Below are 26,515 nucleotides of genomic sequence, written 5' to 3' on the forward strand. Positions count from 1 at the left end.
GCTCTGACAACCAAGAACGGACCCTAGAAAGCAGATTGAAAGCGCCTTGTGTGTTTCGCACGTGTGTCCCTGAAGGGCCTAGAGTCAGTGAAGAGTGGAACGTCACGGTGGGGAAGGTTTTGTTGTGGCTCTTTTTTGAAGTAGCAGAGGGTGCGGCTTCTTGCTTTGAAGCAAGGACAATGGGCTCAGCTCTGGAGGGTTTGGGGACCAAGACTGAGCAGAGAAAACATGCTTGGAAAAATGAAACACACACCACAAGTTATGCAGGGGTGGCCAAACTGTGGCTCTCCAGATGCTCATGGATTACCATTACTATGAGCCCCTGCTGGTATTATGCTGGAAAGGGCTCATGGGAATGGTAGTCCATGGACATCTGGAGAGCCACAGTTTGGCCACTGTGATGGAGGGGGAAGGCCCAGGCTAGCCTGATCTTGTCAGATCTCAGAAGCTAAGCAGGGTTGGCCCTGATTAGTATTTGGATGGGAGGCCTCCAAGGCACAATAGGGTCAAGGTGCAGACAATGGCCAACCATCTCTGAACATCCCTTGCCTTGGTGACCTTACAGGGCTGTCATAAGCTAGGTGTGACTTGACTGCAAATACCTCCAAACCCAAAATAGCACCCCCATTCTCTTGAAGGAAGTTCAGTTTCCCTCCTTGGTTGGCCTTAAGCAGTTGGGGATGCTCAGTGGAATACAGGCAGGCTGGCAAAGGACATTTTCTCTCTTGTTTGTGAACCAGCTCTAAAGCCACAAAGCCCATCATAACCAGCAGGCACATTCCCAACCTCAAGAGGGGAACCCCAAAGGGACAGAGAAAAGACTGCAGGTGAACATAAGAGATGCTCTCTGCTTGAGGCTGAAATTCCCGTCCTAAAGCGTTCCGCTAATGTCTTGAGTCTTAACATGAAATTAGTTCATCTAAAGACTTTACCCCTGCACATGTTACTGCCTCTTCTGCTGGGTCAGACCATTGGTCTATCAAACTCAGTAGCTCCTCTCTCCCGCCCCCTCCCCCCAAAGCTGGCATCTAGGGCCAGACCCTGAAAGAAGACATTTGACCAAGTGATCTTGACTTGCCACACTGGCTACTGCTATTGTTAGAAGAGTTTTGCTTTCACTCTTTAAGTGGCAGGTAAACTCCACCAGCTTTTCCAATACATTGCTTTAATTACATATGATACCTGAGTTGTTTTCAGCAACTGCATATTACGCCCACACATGGAGAGGTTTATTTTATTTTGAGCAATGCTCAGGCATCACAATGACTAGAGGGAGCATGGCTCACGTATTAAAACATCTCTGAACCTTTAGGAAGTGTGCCCCCGCAGGCAGAAGGGGGCTACTGTGCTACTGAGTTACTCCTCTATTCACTTCCTTTTCTGCGTAACATCCAGAAGACAGCACAGCGCAGGTGTCAGGACCCCCGAGACCCAGGTTCGAACCCCCCCTCTACCACGGAAGCTTGCTGGATGACTCTGAACCAGCTGCTCTCCTTTGGCCCAAACCACCTCACTGTGAGCATAAAACGAAGGAGGGGAAACTGATGTAAGTTGCTCTGGGAAGAAAAGTGGGGTATGAATATCTAAATAAATGCATTCCTAGACTAACTCCCACCTAAAACAGGGATTGGAATCCATGCTCTATCTGCAAGGCAAGCTTTTGTACATCCACAAGGAGGAAAGACATTTCAAGTCTCTTTTTTTGCTTGTGGAACTTTGGAAGCCTTTTTGATTCAAGCCCTCTGAAGACACAAATCCCACCCATGTATTCTAGCTCAGGGGTGGCCAAACTGTGACTCTCCAATGTCCATGGACTATAATTCCCATTAGCCCCTGCCATCATGTCCATGGACTATGGGAATTGTAGTCCATGGACATGCTGGCAGGGGCTCCTGGGAATTATAGTCCATGGACATCTGGAGAGCCGCAGTTTGGCCACCCGTGTTCTAGTTCATAACTGGGGGGCAGCCAGAGTGAGGGGAGCAGGGAGTCCCACATGCAGTTTATGGGAATTCCAGGTGCAAAGGTGCTCGGGCAGCACCGAGAGACCAATGACTTGATTCACAACACAGCACCGTAAGTCCTGCAAATCTTTGGGTCTTCTTCTGCTCTAATAGTCTGACAACAGGCCAGGCAGGTGAATCGCTGCCATGGTAAGTCAATGAAGGACATATTGGAAGCAAATAAAAAAAATTTATTAACATTTTAGAACAAAATAATTTGCTATCACGAGTCCCCCGAAACACCCACATATGCTATGAATTATAATTTCTGTGAAATATAACTTAACAAAATTACATTAAAAAATAAAAAAAATTGAGAGATCCCAGTGCCACAATGTTGCTTGAAGAAATGAGGGTTCATATACACTAGAAATTATAATCTTCTTATGAAATATAGCAAAATTACAATGAACAAAAAAAAGAACGAGAGGCCAAGGTGGTCTCGGCAGCTGGCACGACTTTGGTGTGGGGGAAGGGTAAGTGGGAACAGTAGCATGGAGGCCCCTCAGGGAGGAAACGTGGGCCACGATCCCTGGGGCAGAAGCAGCACCTTCCTGTATCATCAGCCCCCCCACCCCCCGGAAGGCCTAGAAACTCTCCCAGCTCAGGAGAGGCCTCCTATTGCTTGGCTTGCCCCGAGCATCCTCGTATAGCACAGGCTTATAGCTCTCACCTTGGGGTGGTGGTGGTGGGGGAATGGGAGGGGCTCTGTGGCTGGGAGGCTGGCGTCCATCCAAGCCCCGCTTAAAAGGGCCGAAATGCCGGATTCACCCCCATGGACGCACATGGAACAAAAGTGAACCCTGGAAGCTGAATGGCCCCCACTTCCACCCATGATCTTACAGGAGCAGGGTCAAACCCGCTCGGTGAACACATCAGATGAAGTTACTGGCCAGCATCTATATTAATAAGGGCCACAACAAGTGTGTGCCCACCCTGGTCTCTTGGTTATCTCTGCTGCTGGGGGAGGAAAATAAGGCAGTGCAATGCAGAGGGAAAGGTGGACCAGCCTCAGACTCCTCCTTGGTTCATTTTGGCCATGTCCTACAATGTCTTGCATGGCCACAGAGCCAACTTGGCAGCAGCAAGCCTCTGGCAAACCAGGACCAACACGAAGCGTGCGGTTATGGAAACTCTAGCAAAGGGGGTTCTTCCAACGGATGGAAATTAAAGTTGCAATGGGATTAAATTGTTCCCAAATACAGCTGAACCATCCAGTCCCAGATAAAAGGCGGACTTTATGGAGGGACACGTCTGGGCTGGAGAGTCACCCCAACGCAGATGAGGGAGGCAACAGCAGCCCACAAGACAGTGGCTCCTTTTCCTCTTCCCCTTTTGGAAAAGGAGGAGGTGCTGACTACTCCAGGCCTGAATCCTTCCGTTTGTCTATGAAGCTTGGTGCTTCAAGGTGTGGGGTGAGGAGGAGTCCTGCCAGACCACGTAAAAGGCCGTTCCTAAAATAGGCCACAGCACAAGGTGAAGAAGGGGTAACAAACATGTGACAATTTGGCCAGGTGAGGCACTGCTTGGTATAGAATGTCCATGCTTGTCTGGCAGCACAAGTGTTCTGTGCAGTGCTTCGGGGCCCTAACAGGCACGTTGCCTGCTTTCAAACGGCTTTACATGCTGCTTTGTATGGTGATGGCACGACAGAGTTTCTTGCATGTTTCTTCTGCAGCAGTTTCCAGAGCCACCAGTTATGGCAATGTGAGTGTCACAAGACAGAGTGGCATGCCTTGGGAACAGGCCTGGGGAGAAAGTGTGGCCTGACTTTGGTGCGCCGTGATGCAGATCTTTGTCTGGGACATGCTTAGGTGATGAAGGTGCCACCTTCCCTTGGGATGTGGCTCTGTGATCCCCTCCCTGACCAGTGTCAATGCAATGATCCCAGGGAAAAGGTCGCACCACCCCTAGCTTTTGCAGTGGCAATGCTTGAAGCCTGGATAGGAGCCAAAATGTGACTTTAGGTGGGCCCCATGCTTTGTACTAGGCTCGTCTTCCTGGAATACAAATGCCCCACCTGCCGTGCTCCAAAATGGCACATGGGATGCTGCTTCTCAGGTACAAATCCTCCTTGAGCAAGCCAGCTTAGTCGCAATGTGCGCATGGCTAAAGCTCTTAGGTGCTGCCTCTTCTGCTTGGGAGGAGCAAGGTGCCCCCAGTTTGGTACATCTTGTGCCAGACACACCTGAGGCCTTTATACGTGGATGATATGCTATGGTAATGATTCAAAACTTTATACGTGGATGATATGCTATGGTAATGATTCAAAACTTGGTGAATACCCACTTTCTCATGCATGTGCTGAAAACACCCCCATCCCAGGAAATGTCTGAAACATCCAGAGAGACAAGTTGGTATGGGGTAGATGATGACAAAATTCATCTGGGATTGTCACAGCATGTGCAGATGAATGTTAAACTTTTGCCACATTCTGGATATTCTAACATATATGCACACACACAGAGACAAACAAATATAACTTATATATTAATTCTGACAAATTGAGCAGGATTCTTACATTCATCTAAGTGGCCAAGGAATGAAAAATGCTGTAGCCAGGTTTTGGGTGTGGTCCTTTTTTCAACACTCTATTGCTCAACAATCAAGACCTTGGACAACTAAGTGGTTCCCAGACAGGCCAGGGTAGCACCTGACAGAGGGGAAGAGGACCCTTTTCGGCCCCTTCCTCTGGAGGGCGCTGATGCTGGCCAGTTCTCTCCAGACAAGCATCAGGCCTGGCACAGAGCATATGAGAAGCCAAATGGCAAACACCAAGGCCGTGATTCTGCCACACGCCTGATGGGGAAGGCTCCAGGTCCATGCGGTATAGTTGGGGTGGTGTTTCTGCCTGCAGGAATGTCATATGGGATCGTGAAGAGCTGCTAAGACCTCCCCCTCCCTAATGTGGGAGGGACACTGGCCAGTCACCTCCTGATCCAGGAAGAGAACATTACAGGAGGGGGCCACCCAGTGCAAGGACAGAATTCCAGGTTCATGCATATTTTCCAGTCATTTTCATCACACATTCACAAACTTTCCTTTTTTTAAAAACAAAATCCCATAGAAAAATAGATACATTTGAAAGGTGACCTCTTCGGTTTGAGAGGCTCCCCCTGCAGGGAGGTTTGGAGACGCTGGTCTGTATGGCACAAGGCAGAAGCGGCAGCAAGTTGGTCTGATGGAGTCCCAAATCACACAAGTATGCCATAAAACACGAGACTGTACTTTTTTTCCAGTGGTGAGTCCTGTGCAAATGTTACACAGTGGAGAATCACAAACCCCAGTTTTGGGTTCGCAGGGAGCATTTCCCTTGGGGGAGAGAAAGCCCTCCCCCCCCCATGAGGCCAAGCAGCACACAAGCCTAAAATGGATTCCTCGTGGCTCAACAGCATGCAGAGGTAGGTGCAGCCCCCGCCCCACACACAGCACGCAGCACATTAACCGTCGGCCTTCCCTTCTGCGTGGGTCACCCCACGTTGTGACGTTGCTTCCACAGTGGCAGGAAGGGCTGAAGCGGAAAGGCAGAAATAGCAGCACGAGAGAGCAGCAAAATCATCTCGATATACAGAGCAGGGAGAGGCAGGACTGGGGGTGATGTTCAGGTGGAGCCCCGTCACCACGGCGATGCAGTGATTCCAGCAGCCGGCAGAGAGCAGGGCCAAGGCGAGCCTGCAAGCACAGGAGCCAGGGAGGCCGAACTCTGTCTCTGTTCTCCCACAAGGCTTCCTCCAACAGAGCAGAGATGGCTGGGGCCAGGGGTCAGGACTCCAGCACAGCTGGAGGAGAATCCAGTGAGAAAAGACCCTTGGGGTCAAGCAGCCCCAGTTAAGAGTGGCAAAAACGGAACCCTGCTTAAGGCAGTTTGTTGCGTCTCTACTTTGGCAACACGCATTGCAGAGGAATACCCAGGGGTGGGGCTCTGGCTTTCGGCCTCCCCTTTCTGGGCTTGCTTTCACCTCTCAAGATGACACAGCAGCATGTCGAAGGGTAGTCCCAAGCACAAGGCATGCTGAAATGGAGAGGCTGTGATTTTGCAAAAGGCAGAAGGCAGGTGGGAAATCTGAGACAAGCTCCAGAGGATCACCACAGGCCCAAAGGTGGTGCAAAAACAGTCGAGGGGAGCGGAGCAGATCAGGGCCGTGCGTCTCTCCCCTTGCCCCCACACAAAAAAATAAAGGCTGCAAAGTGACGCAGTGTTGCTTTGATTCCTTTGTAAAGCGCGCCGCAGGCTTTAGTCCCAGCCTGGCGCAGCCCTAGTTCTGACGGCTGCTGGCCTTCTTGGTGGTCTCGTCGGCCACTTCTCCATCTGGGGCGTCCCCGTCTCCGTCCCGTTTCAGCGCTTTGCTGCCCTTTGCCCCAAGAGCGTCTTCCTTGGTCAGCTCCGAGGCTAGCAGTGAGGTGACAGCGCAGCCAACTTTTCTGTTTGCTGGAGGAGGAAGGGAAGGGAAGGAACAAAGAGGTGACAACAGCAAAGGCACTGGCTCCCCCCTGCTTGCCCTAACCAAAGTTGGCATCCCTGACTGCTGCACTTGTCCCTACAGTTTCTCTGTCTTCTGCATCCCTCCTTCCCGCTGGAACTGAGATCAATATTCAATGCTGCAACACGGACTGGAGAAAGGACAGTGGCTCAAAGAAACGAGGGCCTTGAGAGAAGAGTCCATGTGCATTTCTTTCGCTGCAAGATGGCTTTGGACCCGATGGGCTTTGCACAGGCAAAAAAGAGATGAGTGCTCACATCTCCCTTCAAACCATCTCACACTCTTGGAACCAAATATCCTACCTGCAGTCTGGACACAGCACAAGGCTCTTGCTCCTGGGAAACCCCGAAGTTTCCTGCCACTATACCAGGGCCTGTGCAGCCTGCATCTTAGCAGATCGTCTGGTTGTATACAGACTGGACCAACCCAACGAAGCTTGGAAGCTCAGCCTCCTTTCCGTTCCTCATCGGCATGACTCCCATTTGGGAATGAGCGTCTTCCCTTGAGACAGCAGCAGGGACCGGACTCAATGGTGTCAATGGATGCAGCTCCCAATGGCTGCAGCCTCAAAGGAGGGGCCACGAGGTGCACTCGAGGAAGGGGGCAGAGCTGTGACAGAGGAAATGGGCCTCAAGAAGCAGGAGAAGGAATAGGAAAGCCCCCCACATGGAGTGTTCCGTTCTCCTAAGGCAGGCAATTCACCGAGGAGCCACCCTGACCTGCCTAACTTGCAACCACCCCTACTCCTCTTTCCTGCTTCCTCCACTCTAGCCCCACCCTGGACCCCTTCCTTTGTAATTCATCCACCAGACAGACTGGCCAGTGAATTATATAGGAACTCAATAATCCTTCTAGGAACTCCCCTGTCACCTAGTTTAAAGGTAAGTTGCTTTGTATATGTCTGTTTAGTCCCTTCCCTTATATATTGAAACATTGTTTTGGGAGGAAGTGATTTAGGAGACAACAGCGGCCGATAAGTTCCCAGCCAATCAGAACAGTCAACAACAGCGTCGTCTGTGGATGAGAAGAACAGGGTCCCCCTGAGATGGATGCCAGGAAGGGTATCTGACCGCAACACCAAAGCAGGGGTAGTCAACCTGTGGTCCTCCAGATGTGCATGGACTACAATTCCCATGAATTGCTGGCAGGGGCTCATGGGAATTGTAGTCCATGAACATCTGGAGGACCACAGGTTGACTACCCCTGCACTAAAGTGGGTGCTCAACGTCACTGCTGGGGGTGTCCAGACATGCTCAAGAACTTCTTAACTGGACTTTGTGGCCAGAAAGACAATTCTCAGAAACAGTGCTTCCTGGCCTTGTGAACGGTGAATGAGATAATGGTGTTCTAGGAATCTGCCCTGCCCCCTGCCTGATTGTTCCAGGCCTTTACAGACTTCTCAGGCACAAGAATGCAACCAATGGTGCCTTCCAGTTACAACTAAAAGAAAAACTACAGGCATCCAAATTCATTGGCAGAAGCGTTGGTGAAGCTGTGAAGAGCACTCATGGTGCTAGAGATAGATCCCAACAGCCCATGTGGGTTTGAGGCTCAGCTTCAGAAGGCCAGCTAGGAGGAGAGAAGCCGCAGCACTCATATGTGGCTTGTCACAAGCTCTTAAGACAGCAGATGACAACAGGAACGGGCATGCCAAGAAAGGACAGTCTGCAATGACAACCACTTTGTCTACATGCAGAGTCACCTTCCAGACCATGCACAGTGACTAGAAAGCATGCAACGTACACATATTTTTACACTATGGCATCGTACTGCGTGTGCATGCATCACATAGTAAACTTGCTCACACAAGAGACGTTCAGAAAAAACATTTGCGCTCAGGGAGATGAACTGAAGACACTAGGCCTGTACAGCAATGAGGGAAGTGGGCTCCAGGGATGTGTAGTGAGGCAAGTGGCCATCCAAACTTCTGGGAAAGGACGTGGAACCCCTGGGGAGCTCTCACTTAACCCTAGGGATCCCCAGAACCTTGGTGGGGAATTCCTAAGCTAATGGATAAGTCTTCAACCTATGATGGTGGCGTTCCCAAATATTGCAGGGTCTAAGTCCCCTCTTGTTTGCAGACCAAGGCTTCTTGGACTCTTGGTCAGGACCTAAAAGTAGACTGGTCCCTGAGGGCACAAAGAGGAACAGGGGGAGGAGGGAGGGGAGGCTCCAAGGGATATTTGGGTTCCCCTCCGGATAAGGGACAAAGCTGCCAATCGTAATATAAGACGGTTCAATGTTAACCCAAGTGGGCTTGCTGAATTTTATGCTGGGAAGAGGAAAAGGAGACTAGAGTAATTATGCAAGTGGGCCCTGAGAACTATCAGTTTAGAAGTGGGTCCCGCTTCAAAAAGTGTGAGAGCTCTTGGATTAGCAGCACACCACACATATCGCGTGGAGGCCCAACTAACTCGAGCAGGCTTGAAAATGTATCATTGAAGATTACGATTGTTAAAGGAAAAGCTCCTGGAGGCGGCAGCCGGAGGTGGCGGAAGGGCAAGTGTGACGGTCTAGGCCAGGGGTAGTCAAACTGCGGCCCTCCAGATGTCCATGGACTACAATTCCCATGAGCCCCTGCCAGCATTCGCTGGCAGGGGCTCATGGGAATTGTAGTCCATGGACATCTGGAGGGCCGCAGTTTGACTACCCCTGGTCTAGGCAATTTCCCCTTGCCAGCCACTCTTCTTCTACAAATCATCCCCTCCAGGCTCTTTCTCTCCCCATGGGAAGCAAACAGAACTCTCTGAGCCAACAGAAAAACAGCTTGAAGAGGGCGATTAAGAGAGGGAAAATAGCCGAGGAGACATGGACATTCCAACCCTTTGCCTGCTCCTGATTGCAGCCTCTAAAACAAGGGTGGCCAAACTGTGGCTCTCCAGATATCCATGGACTACAGTTACTATGAGCCACTGCCAGGTTGCTCATGGTAACTGTAGTCCATGGACATCTGGAGTTTGGCTGCTCCTGGTCTAGAGGATAGTTCTCATCGTAAACCAACAAGCAAACGCTTGGGTGTTGTAAGGCAGCTGCAGGGAACTGCACATCATAATGGGCTGGATCCCCCAGGTCCAGCGGAGGTGGCTTCCCTCTGGCAAAGAAGCCTTCCTGACACGTACACGTCTGCTATTGGAAACACAACTGCACCATCCGGCCTAGCCAGGCTTGCGCAATTCACCTCCGGTGGGAGTTCTTTACCCTGAGCTCCACTGTCCCACTCCCCTCCCCCCAAATCTGCAAACTGTCTTAATAACGTCAGCCCATCACAACCCCACCTGTTCTTGAAAAAGCCCTCTTTCAGGAGGGCTTTCTGTTAGCTCCTTTGCAGAATTCGCGGGAAAGACAGATATGATGGTGAAACAAGCAATGACAAGTCAATGGAAGTGCCAGCTGGACAGACTGCCGGGGGGACAGATCACTCGTGGTACTGGAGCCAGAAGTACTGCCCATGCCAGGCAGGAGGGATGGGAAGGAGGAGAGACAGCCAGCCTCGGGAGGCCCAGCAGGAGGAGGAAGACTGACCAAACCATACAGACCAGGTCCTCACGGAGGCCAGAAAGAAAACATGGCTGGGGGAAGAAGTCCCAAGCGGCCATGGTGGTCCAAAGGAAAAATCCCAAAACCAAAGCCACAGAGATGGATCAAGATGGACAGCCATGTTTGTCTGCAGCTGTGGAAAAGAGCAGGAGCCCAGGAGCACCTTAACAAAATCTGTGGCAGGGGAGGAGGTTTTGACACCACTCACTTCTTTAGATACCGGAAGGAAGGAAGCAATGACTCACGAAAGCCCCTACTCTACTCCAAATTTTGCTAAGTCTGCTACTGGACTCTGGCTCTTTTCAACAAAGGCTGTGGACACGCCCACCCGGGGCCCCTCCCCTTCCCATCCCCTCCAGGCCCGTCACTGGCCACTTTGGGAGGGTGTGGGTGGGTCAATATGACCATATATGGTCATATCATCCGATTCTTAATATATATATATATTCTTTATATATATATATATATAGGTAAAGGTAAAGGTATCCCCTGTGCAAGCACCGGGTCATGTCTGACCCTTGTGGTGACGCCCTCTAGCGTTTTCATGGCAGACTGAATACGGGGTGGTTTGCCAGTACCTTCCCCAGTCATTACCGTTTACCCCCCAGCAAGCTGGGTACTCATTTTACCAACCATGGAAGGATGGAAGGCTGAGTCGACCTTGAGCCGGCTGCTGGGATTGAACTCCCAGCCTCATGGGCAGAGCTTTCAGACTGCATGTCTGCTGCCCTCCAGGAAACCCTTCCCAGGGCCATCAAGAAACCCCTGGGGATTTCATGGAAGCCTGGTTGAGAAAATGTGATCTAAGGAGTGCCACACTTGCCCTCAGCTCCTACCCTTTAAAGGCACCCCGTGTTCCATTTGGTGTTAAGGAACATCTGGTCAGCCACTGGCCTGGAGACCGGACCCTGCTTTGCCTTCTTCCTTCCACAAGGCCAAAGGTGCAATCTGGTACCAGCCCCACCCGGTGGCCCAGTCAGGATGCAGGCAAAAGGCCTTCACATCATGGCCTGATTCTCATCCTTCCCTCCATCCCAAAGAAACACGGCCTGCTGAAGAGTTGTGGAGGCCCTGCTTTCTTGGTCTTTTTGGTTGGTCTTAACAAAAGATACAGATGCCTCTTTTAGTTCTAAATGAGCTCGGTGGCAATCAGGTACAAGGCCACTGGCCCAGGGACAGTGTGGAGCCCTGAATCCGAGGTTGCCTGTGACATTCTCTCCTCCTCCGATCCTCGCTGCCGACAGCACACAAGTGGGGGGGGGGGAGAGGAACATGAACATGCCCACGGATTACCCGCTCTGACGTCTCCTTCACCGCCTCGCAAAGGGACCCGAGAGAACTAGCTGCAAGGAAATAAAAGCAGTGCCTGTCAGACAGCTTGAGGAGAATGCTTGGGAGCAGCAGATGACCCCTGGCTCAAAAGATCGGTGGGAGCAGGAAACACTTCCGGACGCAGGGACAGAGCGCTCTGTGTAAACTGGGCCTTTGACCCTTGAGCTCCAGCAGAGGAGAGGGCTGGGGAGAAGGGCATCTCTTCAGATCCGGCTCTTGCAGCCAGCAGCCCACAAATGAAAGTAAAGAGGACAAAGGAACTCTAGAGTCTTGCAAGACAGCAGCAGGAAGGACCACCACAGCATGCACAGGCAAGGGGGACTCAGTCATATCCCTGCTGGAACAGAGTCAGCATCAAGAAGAGGAAAGCACAGGAACCAGTTTGTGTGTAGCCAAGCTGGAGAGACCACACACTGGAGAGGTCTCTCTGGGGCTGGCTATGGACTTCAGGTGGGCAAGACTCTCAAGTGGGGCTGGGGGCAGGCAGGGAACCAGTGCTTCAATCCAAACAAAATATATAGGAATTGTCCAGGCTATTGCAAATCAATAATAGATCTTTTTATTTCTTCTTTTTATAATAATTCAAAACTTTCGTAATTAATCCAAAATCATAACAGAAATAAATCACAACCAAAATGGGTTCTTAGGTAAATAATATCCCGTTTTCCCAAACTTCCTCAGTGATTGTGATCCTTCATGGTATTTTCTTAATATTTTCACTGCTCCATATTAATTATCACATGGGCTCTCAGCTCTCCATGATTTTAGCTATTTACCTAGGAACCAGTTTTGGTTGTGATTTATTTCTGTTATGATTTTGGATGAATTACAAAAGTTTTGAGTTATTATAAAAAGAAGAAATAAAAAGATCTATTGTTGATTTGCAATAGCCTGGACAATTCCCATATATTTTTGTTTGGATTGGAGTTACCTAAAGCAAGGATAGTCAACCTGTGGTCCTCCCGATGTCCATGGACTACAATTCCCATGAGCCCCCTGCCAGCGTTTGCTGGCAGGGGGCTCATGGGAATTGTAGTCCATAGACATCGGGAGGACCACAGGTTGACTACCCCTGACCTAAAGGAATCGACGGTTCGTTTGGAGGGAACCAGTGCTTGCGAGAGGATCCCTGGTTTCAACAGCCTCTCCCTCTTTCTTTTCAATCAGCTGGGGAGGGGGAAAGCACAAGACATTATGCACAAGCCCCAACAATTATTGCCAAAGGGAGCACTCTTCCAAAAATCCAGGGCTCTTTCATTTCTAAAACAGGTTTGAACTTCAACTGAATGGGACTCTGAAGATAATGAAGTCCTCGCTGAGCTTCCAGAGGTCACCAGCTTGAAAGGAAAAAAGCTCCGAACGCCCTGCTGTCCCTCTGGCACTTGCACAAAAGCTCCTTTGATAGCCCCACAAACAGCATTTCCCCAAGCAAAATAGGTGCAGATCCTGGGATAACACAAAATCAACCAAATGCTGATTTTTATATTGGTGGAAAAAGGAACATCAGAAGAACCCTGCTGGGTCAGACCAGTGAGGGCCATCTAGTCCACCATCCTGTCTCACACAGGGGCCAACCAGTTCTTCTAAATGGCCAACAACAGGACGAGGGGAGTGTGATAAATATTGGTATCCCCCAATATTCCAGAATGCCAATATTGGTATGGTATTTGGATGCCGTAATATACAGGAATGCCAAATTTTTACAGCTCCTTTACAGTCTGTAGAGACCATTATAGTCAAGGGTCCCCATAGGAATATAACCAGTCCTGGCAGATCAGCGTGTTTCTAGATCAGGTCAGATCCCGGCAATCCCAGCAATGGGCTTGTTCATGGCAAGGGAGCAGCCAGTGGGCTCCCCCCACCACCCCAGCTCCTTAAGAGGGAAGACAAAAAACCTGAGAAGGATACTCTTTCCATCAGTTTGAACCCTCAAAACAATGTCAACTATAACCCAGCCATGCTAAGCAGTCTGGCTTCGTTATGTGGAAGCTGATTTTTCTGCATTCTTTTAAAACAGACAGTTTCTGGATAGCACTGACTGCTAGGACACTGCTTCTAAATTCAGATAATAAAGATGCTCCGTGTTGACAGCTACTATTTCCAGCTCTTATTTTATTCCCCCCCCCCCTGTTTTCCCAACTGGCAAGGACGAAACCACGCAGCTGCTTCCTGCTCCGCTTCTAGCGCTTGGCATGTTTGCAATTACGGCTTGAACAGGACTCCCTTTGTATTTTAAAATTTCATAGATCCACTAAAACAGAACAATGTTATGCACCCAGTTATGCATAATACATTTCATCTTCTTCAAGTAGTAAATGAGCTTAGATGGAACAACAAATTAAGTATGGCGTGTATTTCAATTTTTTTTCTTAAAATGCCCCTAATTGTGTGGAACAAAACACTCCCCCCCCCCCCTTCCCCATTGCTTCGGTCTGCAAGTATTGCTTCTCTGCCCCCTATAGCAGGGACTGTGCCCCCCTCCCCAGGTTTGTATGGGCTACGTAGAAGGAGCTTGCCCAGGGCAGAAGGTGGGGTCATCGATACATTCTGGATTCTGTCTCCCCGTCAGGAGCAGATGGCTTCCAGGATGTGAAAACCGCACAAGGGGGTGACAAAGATGCGCTACCAAAAGCAGCCAGCCATGTGAGTCACCAGGCTGAAGTCACGATGGCAGGCCGGGAGGACAGACACAAGGGCATTGTCTGCTCCCCTTTCTTAATGGACTCGCGGGAACAATCTCCCCGCTGACTTGCCCCACAAAAGCCCTTTAAGCTATTCAGCGGTGCCCGAGGGGCCTGTCTGCTTCTTCATTCCTTTACAGCCCAAGGAGAAGATGCCAGCGCCTGGAGTGAATAGGGACAGCTGCTGCTCAGCAAAATGGGAGTCAAAGATCAGCACTGACGGGGCTTAGGCACGGTCTGCTGCAGGGACGGGGGTTGTTTGTGACGTAGCCCCCCTCAAAGCCTATGAAAAGGAGGGACTCTCTCAAAGGTGTGTGTGTGTGTGCATGCACTAGTTCAGCAAACAAATCCTCTGGGACACAACCAAACATGTTCTTTGGATAACTCATCAGTATCAGTCTGTCACAGCTCACAAAGGGAGCCCTCGTTCACTCTGTGGCTTGGAGCTCACAGGAAACCGGAAGGCGGGGCTTACAGACACCACATTGGTTTCTTCCCAAGGGTCTGCCACTCTGGAAACAGGCCTGGCCCTGTAAAAACGCAGCCCCTCATACAGGGGCAAAAGGCACCCCTTTGACTAGGCCAGTTTCTGCTCAGCCCAATGCACCAACGTTCTGTGCACAGGCCAAAGGGTACAAGAAATGCCTACAGAAGCTCTATGGTAGAGGGTGGCCGAAATGCCCAGGCCCCACCCTCCCACAGATGGCAGCCAAGTTGAGTTGGCCAAGGCCAGAAGCACTAGAAGACAAAAATGCCCAGGTGATGGTGTAGGGTGGGTTGGCCTCCCTGTTCCTGTGGTTGGTGGCTCTGTTGCTCTGGCACACTGGGGCTCAAGCCATGGGTTGGGTTCTAAACTGTCTTTGGTGCACAGCAGGATTTGGTGTGATGTCTGAATCGAGCTGTCAGCTAGTTCCCGTGGGAAGCAAGACCCAAAGTCCCTTCCTTGTGCTGCCCTGGTGACTAGCCATAGAACAGGGGTGACCAAACTGTGGCTCTCCAGGTGACCATGGACTGCAATTCCCATGAGCCTCTCCCAGCAGCATGCTGGCAGCATGGTTTTTTCAAGAACACGTCATGTCAGACTAACCTTATCACTTTTTTTGAGAAAGTTGCTAGATCAGGGGCATGCTCTGAACAGTTTATCTCCATTTCAGTAAGGCTTTTGATAAGGTTCCACATGATATTGACAAGTTATTAAAATACAGCATAGATCCTATTACTGGTAGATGGATTTATTTATTTATTTATTTAAATTGCTAGTCCGCCACTCCTAAAAGGCTCGTGGCGGGTTACAAAACGTGTTAACTGGTTGACAGATCACACTCAAAAGTTGTTTCTTAATGGTTCATCATCCTCTTGGAGAGAAGTGAGGCATTCAGGGGTGGGACAGCCACCCTGAGTGGGTGTCAAGTGCTGAGTGGCACTTAAGCCATGAGACCAGCTCCTCCTCCCAGACCTTACCAGAAATATTAAGTAGAACAGATGATTTGGGTGAAGGATGCTTTTTAAATTTGCAGATGATACTAAACTGGGAGGGGTACCATATGCAGAAGAAGAATCAGGAAACAGGATGATTGTGACAGGTTGAAAAACTGGGTAAAAGTATGCCGTAGGACTTAACAGTGATTGCCTCCCACAATGCACTGCTGGCCCCATACTGCCTCTGGGATTTACTTTCCATGGACTGTGATCGGAAGGTATGTTGTAGAATTATCATCCTAAATATGTGTACTTAATCAGTGCAGAAGGTTATTTATAAGAGGTCTCCATATTATATCTACGTTATATCTCTGTCTTGAGTCACAGTTATTGATTTTAAAGCAATTTCAACTGGATCCAACTTTTTAAAAATTATTGATTAGTTCAAAGTCTGGAGCCAGTTTGTAATACTCAATTTGTATGTCTGACTGCTGAAGAAAGTAATTTAGCCAAAACGTGTATGGTCAGGGTTGCACACAGTCTTTATCTGAGGATAAGGAATAATTTTATTTGGTTTTGGGCCTATAATTTTTTTTTTAAACATAGAAGCATAGAAGAAGAAGAAGAAGAGTTGGTTCTTATATGCCGCTTTTCCCTACCCGAAGGAGGCTCAAAGCGGCTTACAGTCGCCTTCCCATTCCTCTTCCCACAACAGACACCCTGTGGGGTGGGTGAGGCTGAGAGAGCCCTGATATCACTGCCCGGTCAGAACAGTTTTATCAGCGCCGTAGCGAGCCCAAGGTCACCCAGCTGGTTGCATGTGGGGGAGCGCAGAATCGAACCCAGCATGCCAGATTAGAAGTCCGCACTCCTAACCACTACACCAAACTGGCTCTCATAGAGCTTGAAGGGGCCATACAGGCCATCAAGTCCAACCCCCTGCTCTATGAAGGATCAGCCTAAAGCATCCAGCATCCAGTTACTGCTTGAAGACTGCCAGTGAGAGGTAGCTCACCACCTCCTTAGGCAGCCCATTCCACTGCTGGCCTACTCTGACTGTGAATCCCCCCCCCCCCCCCGATTGTTAGCTGGTACCATTCTACAATAGTTTAAAGCTATTACTGCAGGTCCTACCCTCTGCTGCCAAGAGGAACCTTTCCCTGCCCTCCTCCAAGTGACAACCTTTCAAATACTTCAAGAGAGCAATCTTGTCCCCTTTCAACCTCCTCTTCTCCAGGCTGAACATTCACAAGTCCCTCAGCTTTTCCTCATAGGTACATTCAATCACCATCACCGCCCAGATTTTCCTGGGCTTTTCTCCAATCCTTCCCAAACCTGGTTTGCTGCAAAGTTCCAGGACACACAAAGAGTGCAATCAGGCAGGAAACTACAGATTTTCCCGGGGGCTCATGGTAATTGTAGTCCATGAACGTCTGGAGAGCCACAGTTTGGCCACCCCTGACACAGGCAGTTCCAAACATATCTACCGCCTTGGTATAAAGTCTTAGCAGGCTTCCTTTTTCCAATTCCTGACTGTGGTGTGGGAATATTTTAAAGCTGTAATTCACCACTCTTGCCCAGTCCTGTCCGCTGCATCTGGAAGTCCTTCCCAGGGGCCAAAGTTCTGCCTCTCCACCCAGAGTTCCTTCCACTGGTGGACAGAAAGGCTGGAAGAGCAAATCCTATTCTGCTTCCCAGAAGGATGTGAGTTCAGAGCGACGCTTACCTTGGCGTGGTCCTCTTTTCCTACGGAAGGCCGCTCCTGACTGCAAGGCCTCTAGTAGACTGTCCATAACGCCCGTTTCATCGCCTTCTGCAAGAGCAGGAGAGAAAATAAAATGGAGGCTTCTGCCGACAGCACCCCTCTTCCCTGCGGCCACAGTTATAGCTGCAAAAGGCAGCCTCTCTGAATTTGCCCGCACAGAGCACCAAGGGAACCCTCCTCTCTCCAGTCCCTTTCACCTACATCATGATGCAAGACAGAAATCCTCCTCAGGCAAAACTCAAAGATGGATAGGCATCACGTGACTCAGACCATTTCAGACGGGAGGGGACTGTGGGGAGGGGGTGGGAGATCACACATCCAAGCGCCTCTTTTGGTTAAAAAAAGCCCAATACACCCGGAAAGTTCACTTAATGAGGAGAGCCACCTCCAACCTGGGCATCTGTCAAGGAGAAGCATTCACATCACGCAACTCTCCACCTGTTGTCTAAAGTGGTACAGTCCTGAAAGCAGCCCCCCCCCCCCAAAAAAAAATATTTGGCCTGTACTCAGGTAGCTGCACTGGCTTCCAGTTGAATTCCAGATCAGGTTGAAGGCCATCCACAGTCTGGGGAATACCTAAGCGCCTGCCTAACTGATTATACACCCCAAAGAGGACTCTGCTCCACCAATGCAAGCAGGCAGGTGATCCCTGGTCCAAGAGATGTATGTTTGGCCTCAACCAGGGTCAGGGCTAGGGGGTGAGTGTTTTGGCTTCGTTTGGCCACCTCGGCAATCACTGGAGCCCGAAGTGGCCAGTGCTGTGGCGCAGAGAGGAGGGGCACCGGCCGCTGGCTGGCGTGCTGCCACCACTGCCCCTCCTCTCTGCGCCGCTGGCCACCTATGCGCTGCCTCGGGCTTTGGTGAGTGCAAGGCAGCCAAATGAAGCCAAAGCGCTCACCCCTAGTCAGGGCCTTCTTGGTTCTGGTCCTGACCTGGTGGAATGAGCTCCTGGAAGAGCTGGGGGCCCTGCAGGAACTGCCACCGTTCCAGAGGGCCTACAAGACAAAGCTCTTCCGCCAGGCATTTAGCTGGGGCCGATGAATCTGCCAAACATCATTAATCGGGGCCCTCCTCTGTCCTCTTCTCCCACCCTGGAATGACTAGTGAGCAGACTGGCTGATTGCTATGTGTGGCAGCATCATTTTTAAAGGTTTAAACTTTTTAATTGTTAAAACTTTTTAAAGGTTAAAACTACTGCAGCTCATTTTATTGAATTGATGTAAACCGCCCTGAGATGGCTATGATGAGAGGGGTGGTTACAGAAATCAAATAATACGCTCACTTTCCCCCAGGGACCCCTCCCTTCTGTCTAGGGCTGATGAGGCGTGGGGCGAGGCTGTACAGCCCATTCTTGCCATTCATGTACTCAGATGGATTTGGGCCCTTCATCATCCCCTTGGGACAGCATCTCACCCTCCCCAGCATCTTCCCAGACGGGGTCCTGGCCCAGCGGCCAGCCTGTTCCGCTGCTGCCTGCCGCTTTGACGGGATCTGTGCCCCCGGGTCACAAGCGCCAAGCCCCATTAATCTCCTTCCACTCTCTGCAGTGCTCTGGACACTAAGCAGATTAGCCCGGCCTCCCAGATGCTCTCCTCTGCCCAGCAACAAGCCTGTGGCTGGCCCAGGGACCACATGTCAGAGCAGGCATCACCCCGGCACCATCAGGGCCCTCTTCCGCCCACCTGTGAGCAGAGGGAGGGCACCTTGGAAAGGGCACAGCCCATAACACCCTCCAGCTCCTTTGACTGAATGTGGTGTGGATTCAGTGGCACTTAAAAAAGAAAAAAGGATTTGGGAGAATGAATTCTTCACGCAAATGCATCCGTTCCCTGAGCTTTCATCAGCTGGTCTCCAGCCTCCCTGAAGTCTCTGAAAGCTCTTTCTGCTAGGAAGGGAAAAAAAGACCCTGCGCTCTCCATTCATCTCCCATGTGACTGCGTAGGATTGGCCTGGCCGTGAAAGCGTTAAACCACAAATTTACAACGGGTGCTCTGCAAATCTCGGTTTCCATGGCGACTGCTCCCAGTGAAACATAACCCCATAAAAATCACATTAGAACATCTGCCGGGCGCTTTCGGGCAGCCCCGGAATCCACTGTCCACAGCGCCGCCTGCTGGCGAACATGACTGGCTTCACTCTGAATTCAGCCCATTTAGTGATCTCCTTCCTCTGAAAAGGCTGAGGAATGCTATTGGACTGCAAGCCAAGGAACCAACCTTTCCAGGGCTAGCAACGGAAGGAAAACTGAGGCCACTACCTTCTGGGCTCTCTGGCAGGGGCGGGGGTGGGGGTGGGGGGAGGAAGAGTCAAAGATCCACCAAGGATCAAGCCTACCGAAGACGGCACCTGATTATGGCATAGGTAAGACCCCACGCCATCCTATTCATTCTCCAGCTTGCTGCTTGGGCCAAGGAGTCAGAGGGAAAAATATCTTGCTGCCTGGCTGAACTCATGTTCCTCACAGAGTCATGGGTGCCCATTTCCCACGGGGAAAGCCCCTGCATTTGGGCGTGCCTGCCAATGATTGCATGAGCAAGTAGCAACAGATGATCAGACCCAGTTTAGGGGCCTTGGAAAGAGCTGCTTCAAGTACGGAGGCTGGGATGACCTTCTTGTGCTGCCTGACGGTTTCCTCCAGGTCTGAATGGCCTTTATGCAAGCCAACTGCATGCAAATAGGGACTTGGGCAAAACCATGCCTCTCGGGCAGATAATTTGAATGCAGGTGAATTGCTGTGCTGCTGTGTTTCCCGGCATCCACTTCCTTCTTCCCCCAAATAAGGAGCTTTGGAAGAGCCTAGATGGGGCAGGAACAGCCTATCGGGGTATGGTTGTCAGGTCCAGGTGGGGAAAAACCTGGAGACTTTGGGGGTAGAGTCTGCAGTGGGCAGGGTTTGGGGAGAGACTTCAATCCATGGGGTATAATGCCATGCAATCCACCACCTTCTGAGCAGCCATTTTCTCCAGGGGAAGTGATCTCTGTTGCCTGGAGATGAGCTGTAATTCCAGGGACTTCCCAAGTCCCACCTGTAGGCTGGCATCCTTACTTCTGGATTGGGGGGGGGGACCTCCTGTCCCCATCACATTTCAACATTCTGCGCCTGACCTCAGCCCCCACAGCAGCCATTATGTGGTGGGCCCCGATCCGTGTTCCCCAAAGCTCCCGAACTGACCAAAGGCTCAACAAAGTTGAGGACCACCGCTCAGAATCAATCAATACACCACATGGCTAATTGACAATAAACATGCAAGGCAAGGAGGGAGGGAAAGCACAAGCCTGGATGAGCCATCGGCTAGTGAGTCATCCTGGCTGTGATGAGGGGGGTGGAGAGGAAGGAACGTGTGTGTGTGTGTGTGTGGGGGGGGAAGCTCAGTTCCCGAAGAGGCTGGAGAAATGGAAGAGGAAGCTGCAGTGCTAAAAGCCAGGTGGAAGTCAGTGATGGGGATTATAAATAGCAAGCGATTTTATAATGTTTAAGTGCACAAAAAGGGCAGGAAAATCACCAGCGGCACTGATGCCTGCGTGAATTATGGAAGAGAGGCGCATGTTTGAATGCTGGCAGCCGTCTCAGGGAAGCCACGGCTGAGAGTTCTAAGCACAAAAGCATTGTAACACAGAGCTGGGCATGAAGGCAGCACCCCCCTCCCGCCCCAGTTATCCCCCCCCCCTCCAATCTGGCTGCCACTTCGGTCTGCTCTCCTTCCTCTGACAGGACCTTTAAGCCCCACATTCCTGGTTCTGTGGAAAATGTGCATGCAAACAGCTGGCGGCATTAATACATCTGAAATAACGTGGCTACAGCGCCAGTGGCTCCAGAATTAACATCTCCATTCTCCTCGACCCCTGCATTAGAACAGAAGTGTTTCTCTAGAGTCATTTTACACACAGTCCTGTTCTGCCACAGTAACTGGAGCCAGAGGTGTGGGGGGGGGAAGGGGGAAGGAATGCGAGGAGACCCCTGGACTCATGTCACTCAGCACAACTGCAGGCTGTTCAAGGGGGTGGGGGTGGGGGGATAACTGGCAGGAAATTGAGGGAGGCAGGAAATAAGCAGACAGGGGCAATAATTGACTCCATATGTTCTAACAAAGGAATGCCGTTTGGTAGCAGAGAGAGCAGTTTGGCTGGGCTAGCAGCACAACCCCCCGAAGAGACAGCCAGCCACCAGATACGGCCCTCAGGACTCAGCCAGGCCAGCTTGCGCACAGTGAGATTTGCAGAAAGGAGGGATTTCGATGCATTTTGAAGTTAAGGTCTAAAAAGAGATGTCCGCTTGAAACTTGCATGACTGAATCATCCTCAGTTTACATGTTTGTTCCAAACGTGCAAAGGGGTAAAGCAGCCAGGCTCAGAAAAATCCTGCTAACTGGTGGGGATAAGAGAATCGGAAGGGGCCACTTCAGTGAAACATTCCTGAGCTCTCCTGGGGAAGGCAAAAGGCAGCAGGCACAGGGAAAAGGTACCTGAGAAGTCAAGGGAGCCCCTCCCCTCCTGGGCAGGCTCAGACAGGAGCTTTTAAAAAATAAATTAAAGCACAGAAAGCTCCATCTGTGGACTGATGGCCAGCCCACTTCAAGAGCCTTCGGGGAGGGCGGTATATAAATCTAAATAAATAAAAGAACCTGAACCCTGCCAAGGAGAGGACAGGACTGACCTAGAGCAGCTGCCCCCTGGCATGAGCAACAGGATGAGAAAAGCAGATGTATTTTTCCGAAGAAGAAATAAAAAAGAGAAGCCTTCGGCTAGGATTTAGGAGTCCCAGAAAAACCAAAGGGCCCTAATAGAGAACCAAAGGGCAAACTCCCTGGAGGCATCTCCGACACCTTTCAAGACTAGCCCACCCCCCACCCCCCTGTGGCCTAGTTCATCAGGGCTCCTTTAAAGCCACCCTGCCTGGCCCTTGGGACCTCTAAGACAGAGTTCACACAACTGTAGCCTCCTTCCATCTCCACTGCTAGAAAGGCCACCTCTGCGAATGCCTTTCCCTCTGTACGGAGGCGTCAAGCTCTTTCCTGATCCGCACGGAGGCCTCCTCCCCATCCCGACCGGCCAGCTGTTCTACGGTACCTGCATTCATGTCAATCAGCTGCTCTCTCTTCTGTTGCTTCTCCTGGCGTTCCTTTTCTGCCTTTTCTTTGGCCAGCTTAGCCCGCCGCATCTTCTCCTCCGTCTCGCGCCGCTTCTGGTTCTCCTTTAAGGCTTGCTGAAAAGAAGATGGAGCAACTCAGCAACCCTGGCCTTGGGAAGGGCCGGGTAGCCCCCTCTGAAGAAAGCATCCCTCCAAAGGTCCACCGGGGATAGGATAGGGAGGCTCCCAGGCCTAGAGGGCCAGGGATTAGGGACTGACGGAGCACACGCACAAGGGGAAAGTGCTCTCCCATCATGCACTGCTCACAAGCTGGTCACCCATCACTGGAACCACATGCTGGGCTAAGTGGACCGAGGACCAGGGAGGGAGAGGGGGAGAGACTCACCAGAAACATGTTTCGGAAATTGTGCAGATTGGTGAAGAACTCCTCGATCAAATTCTTATTGGTATCAAAAAGGAAGTATTGGCCTAATTCTTTATAGAGGTTCTCCATGTTGGAGTGCATCATCCGCAGCTTCTCGTATTGCTCTTCGGCCTCCTTAACAAAGCTGTGGAGTGCCAGTCAAAGGCCAACAGGTGGTTGTAAAGCAAGAGGCAGAAACCCAAGCGACTCCCCTGGGCTCTCTGTCTGGCTCAACAGATCCCTTCTGGACAGCCCAAGCACCCTCCTCTGGCTGCAGCCACCCGCAGCTGGGCTGTCCCACAGTCCTCTTCTCAAGAGTAGGACCAGGGACACCGGCTTCCAGGGCAGCTGTCTTTCTTTTCTCAGCTCCTGGCTTCCCAAACCCGGGAACCTGCCATCCCCGGCTGTCCTCATAATCTACATTAGAGCCCAGGGAAACCAGCCATCCGCTCGCTAGCCCCATATCTACTGAACGCATCATTCTCCTCCTACCATGTACTCAGGAAGCTTCTCTGGTTCCCATCTGCACACTCCTACAGAGAATCTCTTGTGCATCTGGACCATCTTAGTGGCCAGCCAATCGTCTGAAGCAACTAAAGCAAAGCAGATTTGGCCCAACAAGCCGTCTAGAGGGAAGACTGACTCGGGACAATCTGGTAGCCACGCTGAGGACTTGGGAAGAAGAAAAGGCTATAAAACAATGTCAAAATCTGGGCCCAGAACTGGCCACAGCATGCGTCAAGGGCCTACACATCTGGCAGTATCCTCTGAAAAGGAAGTCTCTGCGCTGAGGAAGATGCAGCTTCATCAGAACTTAACAGCAATCATTTACTAAGAGCCACGAGGAAAGAAGTCTGCTGTTATAACCTGAAAACAGGGACCCCCAGAGACGAAGGCCTGCGACTCATGGCACAATCGCAGCCAAGCAGCAGAAGTCGAAGCGAAGTGCCTGGCTGCAGGTAACTGGGCTTTAACTTGCCCACAGCAGGAAGAGGCGTGAGTGAGATGGGGAGCTCACAGAACAGCCAAGGATGCCACTGGACTCACGTGTGCCTGTGGACCCCTTCTTCCACAATATGTTAATCAGGACACCCTAGTACAGGGGTAGTCAAACTGCGGCCCTCCAGATGTCCATGGACTACAATTCCCATGAGCCCCTGCCAGCGAATGCTGGCAGGGGCTCATGGGAATTGTAGTCCATGGACATCTGGAGGGCCGCAGTTTGACTACCCCTGCCCTAGTAGTTCAGCTCTTTCTTAAAGGATATGGTCATTTTCTCCACAAATTTATCCTTCTCCTCCGTGGCACTGGGGAAGTCGGCAACGTCACGCCGCACGTCTGAAATCTGCTTCTTCATTAGGTCCAGATTTTTCCGCAGATTCTCACCAGAAACTGGGTTTGTGGGGGGGAGGGGAGAGAACACAGATAAAGTAATGAGAAAAGCCCCATCTTCTCGGTGGGTGAAGCTCTGGTGACACTCGTGGAGCTAAAACCACAGGGCAGATCTCTCGGTAGCCCCTGCAGACGAGGGGGCCGGAAGCGCAACACTCTTTGAGCCCAGCAAAGACCTACCCCACCCCGTTCATAAGGAGGAGGGGTCAAACCCCTATTATTGAGAGTGCTCAAAGCAAATGCGAGATTAAAAAATCATTAATGCTTTTATAGTTTCCAGAGCCCATCACATCCATTACCTTGATGCAGCCCTGACTGGCAGGAAAGGACCTCAGCATTATCGTCTCCTTACTCCAGCTGGGGATCGAGGTTAGGGGGGAGGGCACTGATTCGGCTCTCCAGGGACAACTCATAAGTTTGTAGCAGAAGCAAGAGTCAAACCAGGGACTTCCCAATTCAGAGGGAAGCCTTTTAATCGGTTATGCCGCATCTGCTTGGCATAAAAACCACACAGCATTCCACTGGACTTGCCTGCTCCAAGGACTAATCGTCATGACCCATACTTAATTGGAAAGCTAGTGGCTAATGAAGAGACAAGCAAGTTCCCTGGATGGCTGGGGGGTGGGGGTGGGCGTCAACCCACCCCATCACCATCACTGGAAGGAACCAAGGACATGATGAATTTTTTCCTGCCATTTGTCTCAGAGAGATTAGATGACTTTTCTCCTCACTTTTGGTGAGCTGCATGCAGACTACAAGGAGACTTGGAAGAAGAGACACGGCTTTCTGCAGCCTGAAGGAGTCTCAAAGTGTCTTAGAATCAACTTCCCTTCCTCTCCCCATAACAAGCACCCTGTGAGGTCAGTGGGGCTGAGAGAGCTCTGAGAGCACGGTGACTTGCCAGAGGTCACCCAGGTGGCTGCATGTGGAGGAGGAGTGGGGAATCGAACCCGATTCTCCAGGTTAGACGCTGCCCCTCTTCGACTTCTGCACAAACAACCAGTCTGGTTCTGGCTCAAGCCAACTGAGAGTCAAATCACTCACCTAAACCCCCTTGGAAGTAGCCTGCACAACCCCCCACCGCCCACATGCCACTGGGATACCTTGACCCGCCTTCTCCACGTGGATGAGTTCATCGGGGAACTTCAACACATCAGGATACTTCAGCTCACAGATGTCGGCTAAGAAGTGCAGCAAGGTCATCTTCTGATCGGCAGACTTCGTGTCTCGGAGCTGGGGGAAGAAGGTGGGGGGGGGGGCAACATGAACCTTGCTCGACACAAAGAGCACCACTGGCTGTTCCTATCTCCCCTCCCAGTGGCGAGCTCCCTGTCACTGGCTGCCTTTCAGCAGCGGCTGGACAGCTACTTAGCATGGATACTTTTGGCCCTGGATTGAGCAGAGGGTTGGACTAGATGATCTGTATGGCCCTTCATGGAATCATAGAGTTGGAACGGACCTCCAGGGTCATCTAGTCCAATCCCCTGCAGAATGCAGGAATCCAACGCTATGATTCTATGATTCACTCCTGCATGAGAGAGATGAACAGAAGGCGAGGTCCTGCTTGGCCCCAAGGACGCACCTTGCAGAGGAAGCTGATGTTGAAACCAAAGGCCCCGGCGTTCATGGAGCCCGCGTTCATGTAGTTGCCCACCAAGAGAATGATGGTGAGGAGGTTGGAGAAGCTCTCGCTCTTGCGGACTTCCTCGCAGGCCGCTGTCACCGCGACAATCTCCGGCTTGATGTTTTCCACCTGTTCGTTAAACTGGAGCTTGAAGAGGATGGCATTGAGACGGGGCCTCAGGCGGGGAACGGAACTCATCTGAGAAGGGAAGGGGACAGAACACACGGTCACACACACAGGGGCAGGGGGGAGGGCAACCGGAAGGAACCAAGGCAGTCTGAAGAGGAGGGAAAGGAGAGAGATGCCGCTGACCAGGGATGGTGGCCTCCGGAAGGCCCGGCCTGTGGAAGACAGATGCTGTTGGACAAAGACCACAGCAGAATGCCAAAAAGAAGCTCTGCTCCCAACAACCCTCCCTAGATAACGTGAAAAGGACCCACCGAAGGCAGGCGTCTTCTTTCAGCTCTCACCTTCCAGAAACAATGGGGGAAAGCAGACACTACTCTATGGAAACCGCCCTATAAGAAGCAAATGCAGCATCTGCCTTTCTCCATCTCGTGCCTGGAGCATCCTACACTGAGGAAACGTTTCGGCACCGGTCCAATGAATCGGAAGCAGAGGGACCAGCGCTGCTGACCGGGAGCTTCACAAGCAAGAGGTGGGACTGAAAAATGCTTAGCTGGACTTTAAAGGACTGGCTCCATTAGAACATTAGATCTGAATCTGGTCCCCGACTTCCTGTGGCCAATATGGGGGACGCATGGAGCCCCACATCAGCCCCAGAGACCG

General features: G+C 51.1%; 1 protein-coding gene across 1 annotated transcript in view; it reads right to left on the reverse strand.

The window, feature by feature from the left end:
- Positions 1 to 2,173: 2,173 nt before the first annotated feature.
- The window catches only part of DIAPH1 (diaphanous related formin 1), a 112,962-nt gene continuing 88,620 nt past the window's right edge, over positions 2,174 to 26,515 (reverse strand). Inside the window, exons 22-28 of the mRNA XM_077310851.1 lie at positions 25,685 to 25,924; positions 25,206 to 25,335; positions 23,977 to 24,102; positions 22,693 to 22,856; positions 22,286 to 22,421; positions 17,180 to 17,266; positions 2,174 to 6,432 (exon numbers count right to left, since the gene is read on the reverse strand). Coding sequence (XP_077166966.1) covers positions 6,260 to 6,432; positions 17,180 to 17,266; positions 22,286 to 22,421; positions 22,693 to 22,856; positions 23,977 to 24,102; positions 25,206 to 25,335; positions 25,685 to 25,924 — 1,056 coding nt within the window. The 3' untranslated portion in view covers positions 2,174 to 6,259. The remainder of the gene's footprint in view (positions 6,433 to 17,179; positions 17,267 to 22,285; positions 22,422 to 22,692; positions 22,857 to 23,976; positions 24,103 to 25,205; positions 25,336 to 25,684; positions 25,925 to 26,515) is intronic.

The sequence above is a fragment of the Paroedura picta genome, chromosome 14, assembly GCF_049243985.1.
Source record: "Paroedura picta isolate Pp20150507F chromosome 14, Ppicta_v3.0, whole genome shotgun sequence".
NCBI lineage: Eukaryota > Metazoa > Chordata > Lepidosauria > Squamata > Gekkonidae > Paroedura > Paroedura picta.